At 49.5% G+C, this 18,407-nt stretch overlaps 6 protein-coding genes across 6 annotated transcripts; 4 read left to right on the top strand and 2 right to left on the bottom strand.

The window, feature by feature from the left end:
• Positions 1-1,784: 1,784 nt before the first annotated feature.
• EI90DRAFT_3128195 (uncharacterized protein) lies at positions 1,785-2,836 on the top strand (the record flags this gene model as incomplete). The annotated part of the gene is made up of 2 exons (XM_039064066.1): positions 1,785-1,877; positions 1,949-2,836. 2 exons carry the CDS (start codon positions 1,785-1,787, stop codon positions 2,834-2,836), a joined length of 981 nt encoding a protein of 326 aa, XP_038912669.1.
• Positions 2,837-3,373: 537 nt separating this feature from the next.
• Positions 3,374-5,553, top strand: EI90DRAFT_3071312 (phosphatidic acid phosphatase type 2/haloperoxidase). Its single transcript, XM_039061293.1, has 11 exons — positions 3,374-3,703; positions 3,760-3,780; positions 3,836-3,901; positions 3,955-3,966; positions 4,026-4,050; positions 4,107-4,215; positions 4,292-4,363; positions 4,420-4,560; positions 4,612-4,642; positions 4,708-4,829; positions 4,893-5,553. Exons 1-11 carry the CDS (start codon positions 3,603-3,605, stop codon positions 5,207-5,209), a joined length of 1,017 nt encoding a protein of 338 aa, XP_038912670.1. The 5' UTR covers positions 3,374-3,602; the 3' UTR covers positions 5,210-5,553.
• EI90DRAFT_3071315 (uncharacterized protein) lies at positions 5,377-6,317 on the bottom strand. Its single transcript, XM_039061294.1, has one exon. The coding sequence runs from the start codon at positions 5,976-5,978 to the stop codon at positions 5,526-5,528; it is 453 nt and encodes a 150-aa protein (XP_038912671.1). The 5' UTR covers positions 5,979-6,317; the 3' UTR covers positions 5,377-5,525.
• A 203-nt stretch (positions 6,318-6,520) lies between these two features.
• Positions 6,521-7,128, top strand: EI90DRAFT_3071320 (uncharacterized protein). The gene is made up of 2 exons (XM_039061295.1): positions 6,521-6,723; positions 6,841-7,128. The coding sequence occupies exons 1-2, from the start codon at positions 6,530-6,532 to the stop codon at positions 7,076-7,078; spliced, it is 432 nt and encodes a 143-aa protein (XP_038912672.1). The 5' UTR covers positions 6,521-6,529; the 3' UTR covers positions 7,079-7,128.
• Positions 7,129-10,592: 3,464 nt separating this feature from the next.
• On the top strand, positions 10,593-10,990 carry EI90DRAFT_3128198 (uncharacterized protein; the record flags this gene model as incomplete). Its single annotated transcript, XM_039064067.1, has 3 exons — positions 10,593-10,670; positions 10,735-10,792; positions 10,848-10,990. The coding sequence occupies 3 exons, from the start codon at positions 10,593-10,595 to the stop codon at positions 10,988-10,990; spliced, it is 279 nt and encodes a 92-aa protein (XP_038912673.1).
• Positions 10,991-16,089: 5,099 nt separating this feature from the next.
• Positions 16,090-16,802, bottom strand: EI90DRAFT_3291523 (uncharacterized protein; the record flags this gene model as incomplete). Its single annotated transcript, XM_039067284.1, has 2 exons — positions 16,090-16,691; positions 16,780-16,802. The coding sequence occupies 2 exons, from the start codon at positions 16,800-16,802 to the stop codon at positions 16,361-16,363; spliced, it is 354 nt and encodes a 117-aa protein (XP_038912674.1). The 3' UTR covers positions 16,090-16,360.
• Positions 16,803-18,407: the final 1,605 nt, after the last annotated feature.

The following is an 18,407-nucleotide window of genomic DNA, read 5'->3' on the forward strand; positions in this document are numbered from 1 at the left end:
TCGTAAAAAACCATTTCCAAGATAGTGAAATGTTGAAGGAATGACCTCAGACCATGTGTTTACATGTATTTATGTCGAACATGATTGATATCCCACCGAGTCGTCTCTGAGCCTCCCCATCTAACATGAAATCCTTTTACATGTAGTCTGGTCCTTTAACGAGAGTCCATTGTCATCTCAGTGAGAGTAAAAGACCTTTTCATCGTTTTCTGCGGCGATAACGGTGGTATTTTGCCTCGCCCAGTGATTTACGATGCTATTATTATGGTAGAATAACATTGCTTCTACTAGCTGGGCTGCGTTGCGCCACTCGTGTGGAGACGGTGGACACCATCAAAGAGGTGTCGAACTACGGACTCCATGTTGTCTTCAACAATTGGGCCGGAGATTTTCCATCGTAAGGGTGAGATGTGAAGTGCTTGATGCATCTCAAACTACCCACAACCGTTTACCCTATGCCGGACACAGCTTACAAAACGGAGTATCGACGTTGGTCACAAATTTGAGCCAATCATATATTGTTCGCCAATCCTCAGTTGATAAATGTCGGGGCTCGCTTGAGCTACGGAACATGACATCCGGTCGCCAAAGTCCTCCGGAAAAGTGTGGGGGGTTCTGCGAAGTTGCCCAACAATGGTCCGATCTTTGATTGACTGTAGTAGACAGTTGGGCCGGCCAAATGAGAGATTGTGCAACAGACTTTTATGAGTCATCTCCCCCTACTGTAGACTGGAAAGATTCGAAATTCACGTCAAGGAGGGACTGGCTGCGTAAGAGTTTCGACTATCAGTCAATGGAAAAATCCATTGGAGTGAGAAACTTATCGAGGACGAATCCAACGGCACAAGGCAAGAGTAAGTGGGGATCAGAGTGCCGTCGCAGGGACGGACTGCTAGGGCAGAACAAACTCTTAGCGACGCGTGTGAGTCGGACAGATCGAGTGTTCGGGAGTCAGCCCATCGAGGTCCGAGGGATGGATACTATCATTTTATGGTCTGTGCCCGTCCCAGCAGCCTATGTGAGGGCAGAGAGCGGATCAAGTTTTATGGCAAATGAGATACTCTCGTTCTGAGAAGGGAATTGCGCTGTCGCTGTCCCCTTGAATGTTTCACATTGAAGACCTGAATACTATGGGCCCGTATTGGAACGAATTAAAGCGTTGTGCACCCTGATGACAAAACGCATCGCGAATAGAGTGCAACAGTTAAGAGTACGTTCCCACGGCATCCAGCAGATCTGCGGTCTCTGCCGGCTCCCGATTAGGCAGGACACGGATGCTACTCTTGATTCCTGAACTCCCCACTTAGCTCTACTTACCTAGACGTTACTCTACCGGCGCGACTGGCTACGGTTATTATTATGAACCAAGTTGAATGTAAGTGACGATTTCGAACTACACTGTTTCGTTGATGGAGGTTCCACAAGTGCTTGCGACTGGCTGATGCCCTTCGACCAGGGCAAGCTCACGTCTCAAGATTGATAAACTGACGACTGATGTTTCTATCTGCCCTCGCGGAAGTAAGTTGACGTAATGGCGCTGATGATCGGAATAGTGCCCAAGATCCTCCTTACATCTATTTCCCCTCGAGGACCTACAGTTGGATATGCTAGATGTAGGATCGCTGAATGGAATCCATCATTCGTCGTTCCGTTTCTCGGTTTTGGCGCCATATTGGAAACTAGACTGATAGCTCCAGTTTGGGTGCGCCCGCGATCAACTTCCCTGTCTTTGTATCAACACCTGTGTGGTCTTCGGGTACTACTTGCCATCTCCCCCTTGCACAATGGCTGTCTTTGTGTTCGTTGCGCGTAACGGCGCCTTCTTTGACAAGAGTTCAAAGTTTCATGTCTGGTTTCAAGGCTGGTTCACTTCGGAAGTTGGCTGGTCAAGGTTACAATAATGTGTCACTCACTTCCCTGATTCAGAGCAAAGGATTCTTATAAATAGGCGTCACTGGCTGGGATTGCCCCTCACGATCGTTTCGTACCACAGCTTGCCTCTTCAAATCTTGCATACAATATGCCTGCCCAAATTCTTTCTTGTTCTATTCTTGGCGACATCACTGCTGCTTCCTTGGAGGACAAACCTCAGGTTAAGCCAGGTTGTTCCGCCTCTTTCACAGACGGCATGGATGTTCTTGACTTCATCGACGAACTCCGCAGTATGCTTCATACGATTGACAATCATGCCGCAACACCTGACAAGGCTTCAATCCAATACTGCCTTGAGCTCGACGAAGCCGAAGCACAAGACGAGGAGGACATCACTGAAGGCTGGGTCCATGGGAGACCACAGCGATTCGAGCCTCCACCGAGCTACCAAGATATCTATAGCGAAGATGATGAGTGCCCTTTCTCAGATGAGGAGCTCGATCGGCCGGTGTCGATGCTATCACGCCGGGCCATGTACTGGGCATGTCGCCGTTCCGATCGTATTCGCGATGCAGCTCGTGCTAGACCTGTTCCTGCCTCCATCCCGCTTTCTGAGTTCGAGGATCCCGAGAGCCCGATCCGCCCATCGGCGCACGCCCTCGGGAGAAGATCACATCTCCACCAAAGCTGGACTATGGAGGATCTCGAAGATTACGAGCCGGATTCTGAGATTGAATCTGATGCTTCGTCAGAGCCTTCTATGCAGTGGTCAGACGATGAAGAACTAGAAGAGCCTGCAGCTTTGCTCGACTTCTTTGCGTCATGCACAAAGGTTATTCGGATAGATCTCGCTGATCGGAGTGACAGCGAAGACGATGACTCGCTGGATACTATCGAGGAGGGTGAAGAGTTAGAGGATGTAGGTGACTTGATGGAGTACTTCAAATCATGCAAACCGTCGTAGGACGGGACGGTGTGAGGTGGATTTGGGACAGATTGTCTGGGATACCCTCTTCGTTCGACATGGGACAAATCAGTGTTTTCTTCGCTTCGTTCACATTTGTTACTTCTGGGTTCAACTATACACTTATCAACATCATCTCAAAATCAAAATTCGGATTCATAAACGCAACATTGCAAGTTCACCGTTCATATCGTAGATGGCTGCGGTGCTTGGTGACGGTCTTATCTTTGTCTGACTCCTAAGCTTTGCAGTTCGTCCCTCCTTCAGCGCCTAGCGTAGGGGTGCACTGTGCTTCCTCGTGTTTCACAATATGCAATGTGTAAATGAAAGATTTTGGAAATATCACGCAAAGCACAGACATTGGCGGAGGAATCATTAGTGGTCACAAGCCCATACGTCTGCTACATGTTATGAATAAATAGCGAGAACACTTGGATGTGGGCAGCGGAAAGGACACTGGCTCGAACGGCAAGATATAAATGTGGCGCCTTGCGAGACTGTCAGGGTTATTGACTTCGGGCCAATCCTGTGAATTCCGCAGCAGTTCAACATCGGCAAAGTGCGATCGATGGGCGGTCCTGCGAGCTCTGCGCCGGATTAAAAGGGTGAAGACTTCAGGTCCCCATCCCCGTGCTCTCAACTTCCAGTTTCTTTACTGTCCTCCGAGCCTAAGAATCCGCCCTCTAGTCCGGTTTGCCACGCCTTCGGCCAACTCCCTGCTACGACCATTCACGAATCGGAGGGTTATCACGACCAACGACCCCTCATGTTTGGACGGCAATCTGCTAATGGAGGGGGGAGAGGGCCCCAGTTCCCTTCAATTCCTCGAAGGAGGATGGAACTTACCAGATCATACGCTCCGGACTGGTACCGTAGAAAAACGTTTAGCAACGGTGTTGTCGATGCTGAATGTGTGTTGTCAGGATTCTGGTGATAGTGATCACGTACGTCCTCGGTGTGTCTGGCCAACCCATCGGCTTCCTTACGCGTTTTGGGCAGTGGATGTTTCTACTTTCTTGATAGCATTCATGGTTACTGGAGGGAGTTTTCCCTTACTGAGCCATCGTACGCATAGCCCTAGCGTATGTGCTTTGATATGCAACTGACCATGTTTCTAGTATCCAACACACGTACGCGTAAATTCAATGTTCGCAGTAGTCTGGGCTCTCATTGTCTTGGCATCGGATAGCTTCACAGAGAAGGAACGAGTACCGGTAAGCCTCTTTACTATCTCTGCTTGAATCCCTTCTTTAGCGTGCTCTATTCACAGAACTGGATGCTAGGGGTATTGGCGCTGGTACTCCCAGCTGTCCTTATGCCTGTCATCAACGCGATGACTATTCGAAGTTGGTGGGACTGGCACAACTCGTGGCTTGGGCGTGAGTTAAATTTACCGTGGCATTTTCTAAGCTCAGCACAAGATCTTCTATGTTTTGCCTCAAATTCACATGCCAGTACTCCTGAGTTTGTCATTGACTGCAGTACTCACACAAACAGTGAAGGTGACGGTTGGCCGCCCCCGACCGGGTGAGTTCATTCGTTGAGCATTCACCCCTTCGACATAGTCTCAAATCCGTCGCCAGATCTGATTGCAAGATGCCAACCGAAGCAAGGGTCACAGGATACCTCCCCTTATGGCCTGGTGACTGCGTCTATTTGTACGCAGACCGATATGTCAAAACTGAAGGATGGCTTCCGGAGCTTCTGGAGTGGTCATTCGAGTTGTAAGTTGCATGTTGTGTGTCTCAAGGCCCCAATTGTAATTAGCCCTTCAGTGTCCTTTGCTGGACTTGGATTCCTCAGTTGGTTAGTTGTCCAAACGGCCATGAAGAGTGCTGGTGTAATTGTTATTCACTCATGGTCTTCCTCAGGTATCTCGCCGGAAAACTGCGCGTTTTTGATCGCAAGGGCCATACTTTCAAGTCATTCTTAGCCATAGCGCCTCTAACTGGTGCGATGCTCGTCGCAATCAGCCGTACAATGGACTACAGACGTGCGTAGTTTTTCATGGATCCATTCATCACAGCATACGGCTTAATCGTGCTGAATCCTATAGATCATTGGCATGACGTTCTCGTGGGATCGACCGTTGGCTTGCTCCTGTCCTTCTTTGCATACCATCAATACTACCCATCACTCGCATCATCTTATTCGCATTCGCCATTCTCCCCTCGGATCTATCCTGACGAACTCCGGATCCACCGGCACGCTCCTTCGTCTGTTCCACTCATAGGTGGATACATGGATCATACTCCGGACGTGGAGGGAGGAAGCGGCTATGACCATGAGAGGGAAGGTCCAGTGCCTCCGGTTACGGTGCCAAGGGACGCGGGTTCGGAACCTGTCCCCCTCCATCACATCGGTCAACAATGATTGCCAAAGGATGTCTTACGTTCATGCCCTGATTTGTGCTCTGGATAATGCATGATTTGGACTAATTCATGACTCCACTTCGTAATGGGTTTTCTGCTTGATGATGAATCTGTCTTAATACCGTGGCCTCGTGTATACGTGGCAGCGCTATCTCGTTACCGTACATGAGGGGATCAACTTTACTTGGTTGTTGTCGTTGGGCAGATGGAATCGGGTCTGGGGATTTGCGTCGTGATGAAATTATGTAGCACCTCTTCCTGTCTCCCTATGTTCTCATCTGCCTAAGTCTCGCTGGGTGTTGTGCCCTTGTGTGTCGTCACTGTTGCCCTTGACTTTTGATGAATCCCGCTCGTCTTGAAATACCTTTGGTCTTCAACCCCATGAGACAGTTGAACTTGGCTGAGTTCCAGTGCGGTGGCGGCCTAGGACGGTTTGGAGTTCTTTGTCTTCTGATACGATTCCGAATCGTTGGTAACATTCCCGATATGTGCGTGTCCGGTGCGGAATTGAGCTCTTCATTTACTTGGTTGATAACCCTTGTCAATAGAAGAACCCAAAAATGTACAATCAGTCGCATCAATGGACTATGTATATTGGGCAGTGCTTGGGTGGCATACAGCGAAACTTCACTGCTGTACACTTGCAGTTCCATGAGAACTTGGTGTGTGCCTGCAAACTTCAGGCAAGCGCCAAGGAGTGTGACGTCTATGAATGCTGTGTCAACAAGGCTTACCTGGTCAATTGTTACCGGAAGCTTTGAATAGTGCATCACGTCACGGGTTAGGACGACCGCTTGAACTTGCGGTTTATGATGCTGGTGTATATACTGTGTCCTGCCTGACGAATACCTCTACAAGAAATAGGTACGAAACACTCGGGGAAAGGATACTGTATAGATCACAGTAATTGCTCAATGCATGATGAGGGCAGTCGGCATGCGGCTGCGTGGCCTAATTTTGCGCGCGTCGACAGGTTTCAGGAATTGTTATGAACCGATGCGCAGATGGTCAAAAACCAGTATAGTATCTTGAACAGCCTCACCATTTATGCAGTTATTAGGCCGTTCTGCCAGTGCTGGGTGACGAAAGCCAGGTGGCGAGCCCATGGTTTTCTTGTTATGATTTGTTTGAACCGAATGTGAATTCCAAAACCAACCAACCTATGTATTGACATACTGTTTGCATCCGTCAGTGGCGGATGCTAATGGGAGTTCAGGCTGCCATATTATGAGGGTCAGTCGCGACTGGGGTGAAATGCCCCCCAAATCTTCCCCTCACATCAAACTTCCCCCTCAAACACCACCAAACGCTTCCTCTCACCATGCCCAAAGCACCTTCTGCCCTTAAGACTGAGAAGAAAGAGACCGCAAAGCGGCCCGCTAAGAAAGGTGTGTTAACGTTATCGTGGGCTGTTCAGGCCAGGTCACTGTTGGTGACCGTTGCAATCTTCAATGCTCATATGATAACTTGCACCGTAGAGGCTGGCGAGAAGAAGGACAAGAAGCCCCTTACACCGTAAGTCATCATACTTTCACTATGGAGCATCGTTGCGTGTTATCAGCGCGTTTTTTCCCTTCAACCCCTCTGTTGTTGACTCTGGGCGATTACTCATCGCATCCCCCGACCATCTAGGTACATGGCTTTTATGAAGGAGAAGCTCGCTGAATACAAGGAAAAGCATCCTTCTGCCTCTCACAAAGAGGCGTTCTCTGCGGTGCGTCTTTTTTGCTCTTTCGCTCGATCAAACCCCCTCCGCATCATGTTTCCGCAATCTGCTGCCATCTGGGTGCATGTTTTATTATTACATCTTCACCACTTTGTGTTGTGTCTCCCGAGATGCTCGTTGTGGCCTGCGCCTGACTATTGGTGAGGTTGGCGCTGCAACATAGTTTGCTCCCGGGCAACACGTTTTCATTGCCGAGCGCTATCAACTTAACATGACTTTGCTCTGAAACATTTTTCAACACCTACTGACTCGGCCAACATTATCAGGTTGCTGCCTCTTGGTCGCAGTCCGACGAGAACCCCAACAAGGGTAAAGAGAAGAGGACCCGTGCACCCAAGGCTGAGAAACCTAAGGCCACTTCAACCAAGAAATCTACTCGCAGTAAGAAAGGAGGCAAGTCTGAGGATGAGAGCCTTGGTGAAGAGGATGAAGACATGGATGAGGTTGAAGATAAGCCAGCTAAGGCCAAGAAGCCAGCCTCGAAAGCGAAGAAGTCTAAGAAGGATGATGAGGACACAGAGGAATAAATCATTCTGCAGGTTTGTACAATACTGTGCCATACGTTCCTCTTATTAACCTAGCGTTCTATTCTGCCATAGCCGATCAGTTTTATGGTTCCCGTCGTGTATCCGCAGTTCCCGGAGTGACAGCATCTATGTTCACTATCGCGTTTCCACAGTACTATCTTCGCTTTCTCCCTCCATGCTCGTCTCGCTGTGGATGCCCTAGCTCTATCAACACATGTAATGACCTGGGCGTGTCCTTCTGCCTTTAACTTATCTTCTTTTTCGCGCTGGTTCCCTGATGCCTGTCTGTTGTGTTGATCATTGTGCTCATGCCCTATGATATGCCCCTTGGGTCTATTATGCAAAACTTATTGGCCATCTAAGAGTGACTTCGATCTTAAGCGCCTTGTGGACTCCGATGTTGTTTGCTGCTATCCATCGATCGTCGATCACACTACACTTCCATGAAGTGCATAGGCTAAGGGATTCTGGATAGGAAAGAATGTGCTCGGCTACTTCAAACTATCGGGGCAGTGAGTTCACCGTTAGTACTGTTGGCCTCATGCTCATGGGAATTCGGATTTGATTGCACATAAGGCAAGTCACCGTAGATATCCCTATCTGGCTGCTGGAGGCAAGTTTCCACTCGCGTTACAGGTAAGCCTCGTGTATGGAAGGGGAAGGGCGGAGATTAGGTGTCTTATCGCCCCGCTACCTGTGATCCCCTTTCCTCCTTGGTGCTTGTGTTCCTGTGGCGAACTATATCTCCCGAAGGCATTCCCACGTCGCGTCCGGCGAAGCCATCATTGTAACTTCGAGATCGACGTTGAGGACTTCATTCACACATGAAGTTATGCGTGCAGTGTGAAGGTGCGCTTGTTGTAATCGTGCTCTTTGAATTATTTTTTTGGTGTGGGCTTTGCTCATTCCAATCGGTGCTCCTGTCTAGCTAAGCGTCAGAAGCGGCATCTTCATAGAGACTGACAAGGTCTGGCAAAACGCATGATCATCAATGGGAGCAATGTTCCTCGGAGGCCTTCATCTGCAAGGGATCAACTTGGTAGACACCCTCATTAGCGCTAAAGAATTCACGCAAGCATCTTTGTAGGCACTGATTTCTTCGATCAATCCTTTCATCGTCGCAAAGTGCCTTTTTCCCCATATGTAACGGAGGTTACCCGACTCTCACTATGCAATGCTCCACGTCACCATTTTGGACTTGATTTTTGTCCCGGCCAACCGGTAATGGTTTTCACCTCATTCGACGCATGTTTTCTCGTGCAAGGGAAGAATAACTGTGTAATCGAGGGCTATATTCATTGCCACTCCAAATCTCTTCTAACTTTTATCTCAACTCAACTCCGAAGGCCCTGCAGGATCGTTATGTACAGCCTTTGACCTGTCAGACTAGTTTTGAAATCTTCGTTTCAGACACGTCCAGGGCGTTTCAACTCTGCGTGTTTAAGTCCATAGCGGAAGCGACCTATTCAGCAACGGTGTGACTGGCTAACCATTTGTCTGCGAGGCGAACCCCTTTACCCAGCTGGTGCAGTCCAGTCCATCGAAGGATAACGTTCCTGATGCTACACCCGAGGTCAACACAGCTGAGCCAGAATTTGTCATTATGTGTGGAAGCACAGCGTAATTCTAGATCAGTGATCCGTCGATTCGCGATGCTGTCTTCGGGTTGGGCCGCCTTCCCGGAGGGGCAAGAAAGAAGACGAAGACGTGATATCTATCCCGAGTTTGTTGTTTTTATCGTGTCGTCAACACTTCGCATTAGGCATGGTTTTTCTGGAGTGACACCTATCGTCTTGTGAAACGTTCTCGAGCGTCTTCGTAAATCTCTAGCAAACCCCGCAGCCTGACCGGGATATCAAGGAATTTCCCGCTGGATCCCACGGGTTCTCGGCCTGCGAATTGATGTCCTCCCAAGCAAGAGCTCTTGCAAACAGAGAAATTTTGCTAGCTCTACAGGTTCTTTTCTGTCCCTCTTCGCGCACATCATCCAGACACAAACCCCACGCGTTTCAATTACAATTGAACCCCTTGCGCACAGCCTCGTATCTGATTGCAACGTGATCTGCTTTGTTGCATTCAATGGCGCTGGGCGTTTTCCCCTGTCTGCTTCATTAGTGGCAGCATGGCTTTGTTCGATTTTCTGTGTAATCTCACTGCGGAGGTGACTTGCATGTGTACTTGTAGGCGCGAACTTGATAATGAGTGCGAGTCGGCGGGTTCTGCATTGGGGGACTCGTGAACCTCGCTTCAGCCAGCAGCATCCCGGGCATTTACTGTACATGTGTGGTTCTCCTGTCAAGTCAAATTCTCCCATCGTGTCGCAGTCTCATCGCCTTTACATCCGTGCCACGTACCTTCCCGTCACTAGGTCGTGCTTAACCCAAGTGCCCGTGCCCGCCAAGGCTATCTCCACACTACCACACCGCCGAGATTCTACCGCCTGCGCAGGGGTCGCTTTATTCCGTATGGATGCTGCGTATATGTATGAAAGAACCGTTGAAGCGTCTCGTTTACGGCCAATAGTACATTCACCCGAATGTCCGCTTCCCTTGGACGTACTCATGCTCGGAGTATCTTGATTTCTCTAAACTGATGAATGCCGGATTTCGAAAGCCCTGACTCGCCCTGCTGCCCACGCACGCAGTGCTTTCATTAACACGGCCGTACGGCAACCATAAATGCTTATATTTCATCTGGAGTACGTCAAGAATCTGTAATGTTCTTCCCTGGTTATTCTCGGATCTTTGGGCAGTCTAGCTACTCCGTTAGGATCTGCTCCCGAGATGACTCAGTGCGCGCCTTCGTCATGGGCTAATTGTAGCTTGAAATGATGCTCCTGAACATGATATCCCTCATACTACTCAACACGTTCAGCCGCCTCCTTTGTCTGCGCAGATCGCAGATGCACAGCGTTACGTTCATTACATATAAAGCTAACCCGCATTTTAACGATTTGACCAAGGGCTGTATGCTTTAAAACTGACTCGCGGTGTGTTTCCTTCCCTTTATCCTACTTCACTACAGTGCGTAGCCACAAAGTCCAGAGACAACCTCACACTTGAAGAAAGCGTTTGACGCGTCAAGTGTTTATAGGTCTTTGCAGCCCCCGGGCGTGTGTGTCCTGAAGCCCGATGTCTATTTCAGACCGTCGAATGAACGCGATTAAACTCAACAACGCAGCTCAGCGCTATGGACTTCAGTACTCATGGGTTCGTGACTTTTTCTGCTCTGTATTTGATATTTCTCATTTGATATGGCCCCTTCATGCAACAGCTTGAAGTGCCGTACACCGCACCTAATGGAGTAATCGTACACGAAGCACAGCTATTCGGTGGGTTGAAGGAGCTGAGATATTCCAAGATTGGGACTAACGGCTTTACCCCTAGTTTTTGGCTATATATTCGTCGGGAGGGACCGTAAGAGGGGAGTTGCCCGAGACCACGCGGCCGCTGCGTTCTTCCAGGCATTCCCTCAGTATTTGTCCTCACAACCAATGTTTCCCAACGCTTATCTTCATGGACACTTTTGAATCTCATTCCATCAATATCCCAGGACTTTTTCGCACCCTAGACACTTTACTCATTCTTATAATTCCTCATTTTACTCTGCTTCATTCTTTTGCGATGTCAGGACATGCTCATGTCCCCTCTTCGTTTGGATCTGAATCACTGTAGCACGAATTGCGCATTACTGTGTCTTTAGTTTTTCTTCATGGATTATATCTTTTCTTTGCATGTGATATATGCGAGGGGTATCATAGCTTGCACCGGGAATAAACGTGGCGCTCTGATACCAATGAAGCATTTCCTATATCAAAATGGTCCCTGGAAGGGCCATATCATGACCCAGGGGCTTCCACACCAATGCCTTTCTTTCCTGACGAACTTAACCATCGAATAACGGTCGCACCCTGGAGTTCTGGGCTGTAATGGTTGTCTGAACAGTATATAGTCCTATCCATCAGCGCTAACAACAGCCCCGTTAACCGGATGTCTGTAATAGCCGAGAGGGATTCCTACACGCTTACTTTCCGAGTTTGGGGCGTACTATCGCTCGCTACTCCACTTCAAAGACCCGGCTACATCAGGCACAGGTGGCTGGGCAGGGAATGCTTGGAACGGAATCGGGGATGGGATACTCATGGCGTTCGGAGTGCTCGCGAGCGGGAGATCACAAATTGGGGCTTGTTCTAATGTTGTGCCTGTAATCCATTGTACATATCTGTCATACGCCGACCGGCAAGGATTTAAAATGGACTTATGTTAAGCCCAACAAACTGCACTGCACTGGCGATCAATACGAAAAATTAGGAGTCTAAGGTGGATCGATCCACGTGAATGTGTGGCGGCTAAGGGACCCGTGAGAATTTTCATCAACCGTTTCAGTCACAAACACCGACGAAGGAGATGCCTTGCAACAAGTCTCACTTCCCCCTTCTGGGCTTTTGCCAGTTGGGGGACAAGTCCAGTTGCGGGTATCTGTGTCCTTTGTTCACTATTGTGCGTGGATCCTTCTCCAGATCGAACCAAAGTCGATCATTCCGAAATTCTCCCTTTGATCAAAGAATGACTCGAGGCTTCTTCCACGTAATCGGGCACAGGAGTGGCTCATTTCCGCTCGGTTGTAGCCGAATTTTCCTTGGCGGAAGTCGAATTCTCGATGACTCGAATCACCGTGTCGTCGCTTCCCCCTCTCTCATCAGTTAGGGGTATGTAGATTGCATCAGAGGTCGCGCGCGTTGACCGTTCGCCAAATTAGCGCGTTACGCAAGTCGGAATTCTATGGTTGCTCGGCTGTTATTCCGACATTTCCACAAAACGCGTACACCTATTCCGTTTCCGTTTCCTGGCCTCCCTAAGTTATAAATCCCACAATGTTGGGCATCATGGTCGCCTCCAAACGACCTCAGCCAAACCATTACATAACACGCCTGCGCTTACTATAACCTGAAAATGCACTCAACAATGCACTCAACAATGCATGTCGTTCCTGTTCCTGCTCCAGTTTGTTAGTACACGTTCTTTTTCTAAGGGTTCCAGCCGACATGGGATCCTTGCCTAGATCCGAGTACCAGCGACAACACAATCCAATTCAATACTTTCATGCAACGTTCCAGACTTCCACACAATTGGGTGAGCCTTCCATGAATGTCATGCACTGATAAGAGCCCTTTGACCCAATGCGCATTCGTGCAGGTTGATCTTCAATTGCAAGGCCCAAATCACACAATAGTCCATCAATCGCAGCTTTACAGTGGGGTTTATCCCTTTCCTCAAAAACAAGATACTAACTCCTTTTTGCAGTTTTTGACCTCGTATTCTGCGGCCAAGGAAGGAAGAGAGGACATGCCCGGAATGAAGCGGCATGCCAATTCTTCCGATCGTTCCCTGAATATGATCCTCGACACCATTGATGACAGTCCGTCGTTGCTGCTTCATTGTGTTGACATTGGGCGGGACTGCACTGCCTCTTATCATCGATACCTCTCCGCCGTCACGCCTTGTTCGCTATTTTGATACCCATCCCATGTTATGGACAATGCATATATTTATGTGCTTCGTTTATACCCACAGTATCAAACACTCAGTGTTTGGTGTTGAGCTTCACATGACTGTGTATTGGTGCTGTGAGGATTTTGGGCCGAATAAGTAGGCTTGCGCATAACACTTGCCAGATGGCAGCGCAGTTCCGTTAGAAGGGCGATGTAGGGCTGTGGTCGTCTTACAGCACAGGTTGCTCGGTGGCGACACACTGACTCACTCGTCCCCGAACTTGATTATAAAAAAGCGACAAATTGTTGTAGTGAGCATCACGTGTCTCACCATCTCCCATTGATTGACATCAATTATATTGTTAACATCAATGTTGACATCTTACCGGCGTAGTTTGCACCTCTATCCGAACATCCGCTCTCTTTCAGGAGCTTGTCGCGTTCCAATAACAGTCAGGAACACTGCCTAGCAAGGATACGTGGGAGGAATCACGCGAAAGGCCCTTCATTGATGGCTGTGGCGGCGCGTTTCAACAGTCGTTTCAACCATTTCTGACAAGCGCCGCGCGCAAGGCCTTTCCATGAAGGCCATATCCCCTATGTGTTTTGAATGAATATCGGGGATACTTGTCCTTTTGGCGCATCGACCGCCTAACCAGCAGTTCCGAACTGCCGGCTGAACCTCCCATCACTTCACAACCCATTTGCGCCCTCTGTTGCGAGATTTGTTTACTTATTGGGATAGGGGTAAAAGCCCATTACGTGAGTGCTTCGATGTCAATCTGCGCTCCTTGGGCGTCTCGCTGACTAAATGAGGACGCTGTTGATTCTTGAATCCGCTGTTCTTTCTCGCACTCCTCTCCCATGTGGAGGGTTGACATATGGTGTTTGTTCCTTTGCACATGTACAGTCTCATTTGTGCCTCGTTAGATAAAAAGCCATGAACATAGATCGGAGTTTTGCCCATTCCTCTATTACTCTCGAAGACGCTGCAAACCCAGAACACATTTCCATCCCTTTGACTGGTCTCTCGCCCGTTCAAAGGCTGCGCAGCTCCACGAAAGTCTCCTTCCAGGCACTTCCACAAAAATTCTCACTTCTCCATTGTTGTACTTACGAACAATGTGTGAGTGATCATCCTCTTTATACGCCAGCTCTTAACCGAGGGATGATGACAGCTCGCAACACCAACATTGTACACCTCAATACTGCTGCGCAACGCTTCGGGTTCAGTTACACATGGGTAAGCCTCCAATTATCTACCTATTTGCTCTACAACGTCCTTTACACTGCTGTAGGAAGACCTTGCACATCCAGGCATAACTATGACTTATGAATCTCGCTTGCGTGGTGAGCGGAGCTGTCGTTTCTCTGTGGCGCGACACTTATCTTTGTATGCGGCGTTGCAGTTCTTGGACAGGTGTTCATCGGCACTGGACTGAGGAAGGCGTACGCCCGCGATGATGCAGCCCACAGATTCTTTGAGGCTTACCCGCAATGCCACCCCCGAAACTATTGACGGAACTTACCGGACGTCCCCCCCCCTTGTATGTCAACATTAGTCCTATCTCGACACGTCGCCGACGCTCCTCGAAGCCTTAGTAAATAGCTGGTGCTCAGAGTGAAGGACACCCATGCCTAGACCATTTGTGGAATCCTCGGACTTGGGCTTCGTGTCTTACATACGCTTCTGTAATCGCTTCTTTTAATGAACACTTCCCCTTTCGTCCCATCATCGGTGGACAGCAGCCCCCCGGCGCTGTGAACCATCCCTTTCATGTTTATACCGTGCCACCCAACCGAGGTCCGGTCGTAGATGATGGTTATGGCCCGTCAGACTGGTAGCTGGCTCACCCTGCGTTTACAAAGACCGGGCCAGGGTGGGTGAAATTTATGCTGCACACAAAAGCTGACAGGTGGAACCAGCTATGAGAGGATTTATCTGGAAAAGGGCAGACAAGTACTCTGAGGGAACTGGAAAAATTTAAATAAACGCGTTTTTGGGAAAGAGTGAGAAAGAAAAAAGGAAAATGCAATTGAATGGCGAGCGAGGCTTCAGGAGGAGGCCGAAAAAATATTGCGCTCGCTCCGGGTTCAATTTGGGCCGGCCCTAGATTTGATTTTCTTGAGCTGAGGTAACGGGCCAACGCTTGCATGCCAGGAGTCTGATGGATATGGATGTGTCAAACCATTAGGTGGGGTTACGTAAGCAATTGGCCGAACGGCTCCATCCAGTGCGTTTGGCACACGTGGGGAATACGTTTGAACTTGGTTGCTTACAAAGGATGAAGTTAACTTACAGGCTTCTGTGATGGGTGTCGATAAGAGCATCAAACCTCTATTCCAATAGGCTCTCTCTCAATTGTTGTGTGTGACACGATTCCTCAGCCAGACCGATGTTCGGACGCTTTCTTTCGAATCTCGTCCATCACATTTCGTTCTAGGGTACCTTTCCGTATCTTGAACGCTCTATTCATTCTTATAATGCTCCATTCCACTTCTGCCTCAGCTGTTTTCCACAATTTGGGCATGCTCCGATCTGAATTGCTGTGAGCGTGGATTAGATACTACTGTTTCTCTAGTTTTTCTTTAGAACCTTTTCTTCAGCAGCCACGAGGTTGTGAACTTGATGAATCCAAAAGGATGAATAGATAAGCCCTACTAACGTGGTTCTCTGATACCGAGAGTGGGTTTCTTACACCGAGAGGGAGGAAGTTCATGCAAAGATAACAATTCAACGACCGCGAAGTCGTTAAACTAGAAAGGTAAAAGCAAAGCGAACAGCTAGTACGCACGAGAAAGTGAAAAAAAAAAAAAAAAAAAAAAAAAAAAGAAAAGAAAAGAGAGAGAGAAATGAAAAAGGGGCGGCAATGTCGACCAGGGGGTAAAAGCTCAGGCGGCACCAGGGCGGGCGTCGTGCCGACCCCGAGCCCAGGGCCGTCGACCATGAGCGCCCAATTGCCATCTTATAAAACGCCGAGCGCGGCCTAGGCAATTGGGTTTATGGGTAGTTCCGCAAGAACTAGGACAGTTCACGGGAACATCCACACAGCCTACGCACCGTAGACTAGGTGTCCCACTATAGACTCGCAGAGTCAGGAGGTTCTACCTCTATCTGTCTTCCCCCCTGACGAGGGCGCAGCCCGAGCAGACAACCGAGCCCGGGACCCCCCCAAAATCAAATTAAAAACTAGAGCCCTATGAAACCTACCAATCGCCTGCCTCAGCCCTAACCTCAATACAGTGCCCATGAAACCACAAGTACCACCTCCCTAATGCTCACCCAAATGACGCCCTAACCCACCACTAGCCACCGATCATAACCGAAGCCTGGCCTGTCACCTAACGGCTACCCAGGCAGCCCCCGGCCACTATCGGCCAAGATGGCCCAGCAGGAAACGCTCTCCCTCACCCCCTTACCCAATCGCCCTGTCCCTTTATAACTACGCCGATCTGCGTCTCAACCATATGACTCCCCAACAACCCCTCCGAGAGCATATCCACGACACACCCAAACTGCACCATTAAGCTCGACCTGGTATCCCCAAAAAGCGAGTTTCGGATCTCCCGAGCGTTCTGGAGACACCCCCTCTCATACCTCTGCAGCCCCGGCTCCAGTTTCCCCGCGCCCACGATAGGAGTAGGGCCGGGAAACTCCCCCCCCCCAGCCACAGTGGACGAGATCTCAAGGGTAGTTATGACAATGTACAACACACTGACGAAAACCCTGACCAACAACCTAAGTGCGGAAAAACAAAAAATAAAAATAAAAATAATTACCACCTGCCATCCCGCTGCAATAACCTGTACAACCTGTGTGAACTAACCCATACCACAACCAAATGAGCATTACCTAGGCCACTCCTAAATTGCGTAGTCAATTTGCCCGCTGATTTAAACCAGAATCGCCGCTGCCAAATCTCCACCCTGGCATGGCTACAACATCCGGGCAAGAAACCCGCTACACCCTAATATCTCGTAGAATCAACTTTCCCCCGCTAGAATCAAGGGGCACCACTATCCCCCCAGGCCTACCCGTAACACTCTGAACATTTGCCCCCAAAACGCCACTGGTAAATGACCCCCGATGACTAAACAAACCGACCCGACCCCGGCCCACCCCACACGCCGAAATTGCCCCCCACCCGGATCCGGGAAAACCCAAACCCCCCCCTAACCGCCAACCGAAAATACCGACGCATTCTAGCAGCCGGGAATAAAACGGGTAACTCCGCAGGAACTGTGTCAGTTCCCTCCCCCCAACAAGTTCCCCGCTAAACCATGGAGGTAAATATCCCCCTGTTCACCCCATAACCTCTGACAAGGTCCCAGTCTGAACAGCCATCCATACCCCTCCATACAACCTTCCAATCCCTGCTGAGGGCTGAGGACGAACAAATGGCAGCAGCCATAACCAATGTGCCACAAAATTTCGCCGTCACTATAGCTGACCAGGATGAGGAGATCACCCACGACTCCGACTCCGACAATACAGACACCTCCCAACCCAGCCCCCTCTTCGGGAAGAACTACCAAGGAAGCGGTAAAAACCAAGACCCTACTCCAGCATCCGAAAATGAAACGAGGAAACACGCAAGATCACCCACCGCCGCAAGACTCCAGGGCCCTTTAAAGGCCCCCCCCCCGCTTTCTCCCCCTAAAGCGATGAGGCCCCTCCTCACCACCCCCAAAACTTCAAACCCTCCTTTGTGCCCACCCCCGATGTCTTCGACTTTGAGTCTGGAGGCTCAGCGGCTTTCCTAAAAAATATAAACCCCACCGAATTCCCTCCATCCCGGAGCCCAGCCACGGACGGTGATGGATCCCCCATTGCCACGGACCACCCAACCTTCATGCCGGTACTTGCAGAAAAACCCGATGACGGAAGAGATGACCTCAACTGGCTACCTCTCGGCCCTGGCCTAGCCAACTTTTACGCACACGGCCTCCGCCCAGGTCGCCTCCTTGAAGGAGCAAACCCTGACCGTGCCAAAGCCTGGCTAAAAAAGGCAGGTGCCATTCTAGTCCTACCCCTAGATGCCGCCCACAGCGAAGAAAACACCAGCAACTTCCAGACCAACATGGAAGCTTTCCTCGAAAGAGCATTCCCACACCAAGTAGGAGAAGTGAGCATTATCCCCCCTGTCCCCATTGACCTCAGACGTGGCGGAACCCCCCAATACGCTAAACCGTGGGGCTTCTTAATTGATGGCCTGAACCCCCAATTCGCCGACCTCCTCATACGCGAACACTTATGGATATGCAAGACGTTTGGGTTCATCGCTATCGGCACTAGATTCAAGCCTTCCTCCTTCATGATTTCAATTGTAGGAATGGGCAACAGGTTGAAGGACGCGAACAACATTAAAGACGCTGTCAAACAAACTATCACCAAATCACCAAGCCCCTTCCGAACATTCCTAGAGGAGGCAAGCATGACAACTGACCAAATAAA

Source organism: Cantharellus anzutake (assembly GCF_015039405.1).
Source record: "Cantharellus anzutake strain C23 chromosome Unknown EI90scaffold_48, whole genome shotgun sequence".
Lineage (NCBI taxonomy): Eukaryota > Fungi > Basidiomycota > Agaricomycetes > Cantharellales > Hydnaceae > Cantharellus > Cantharellus anzutake.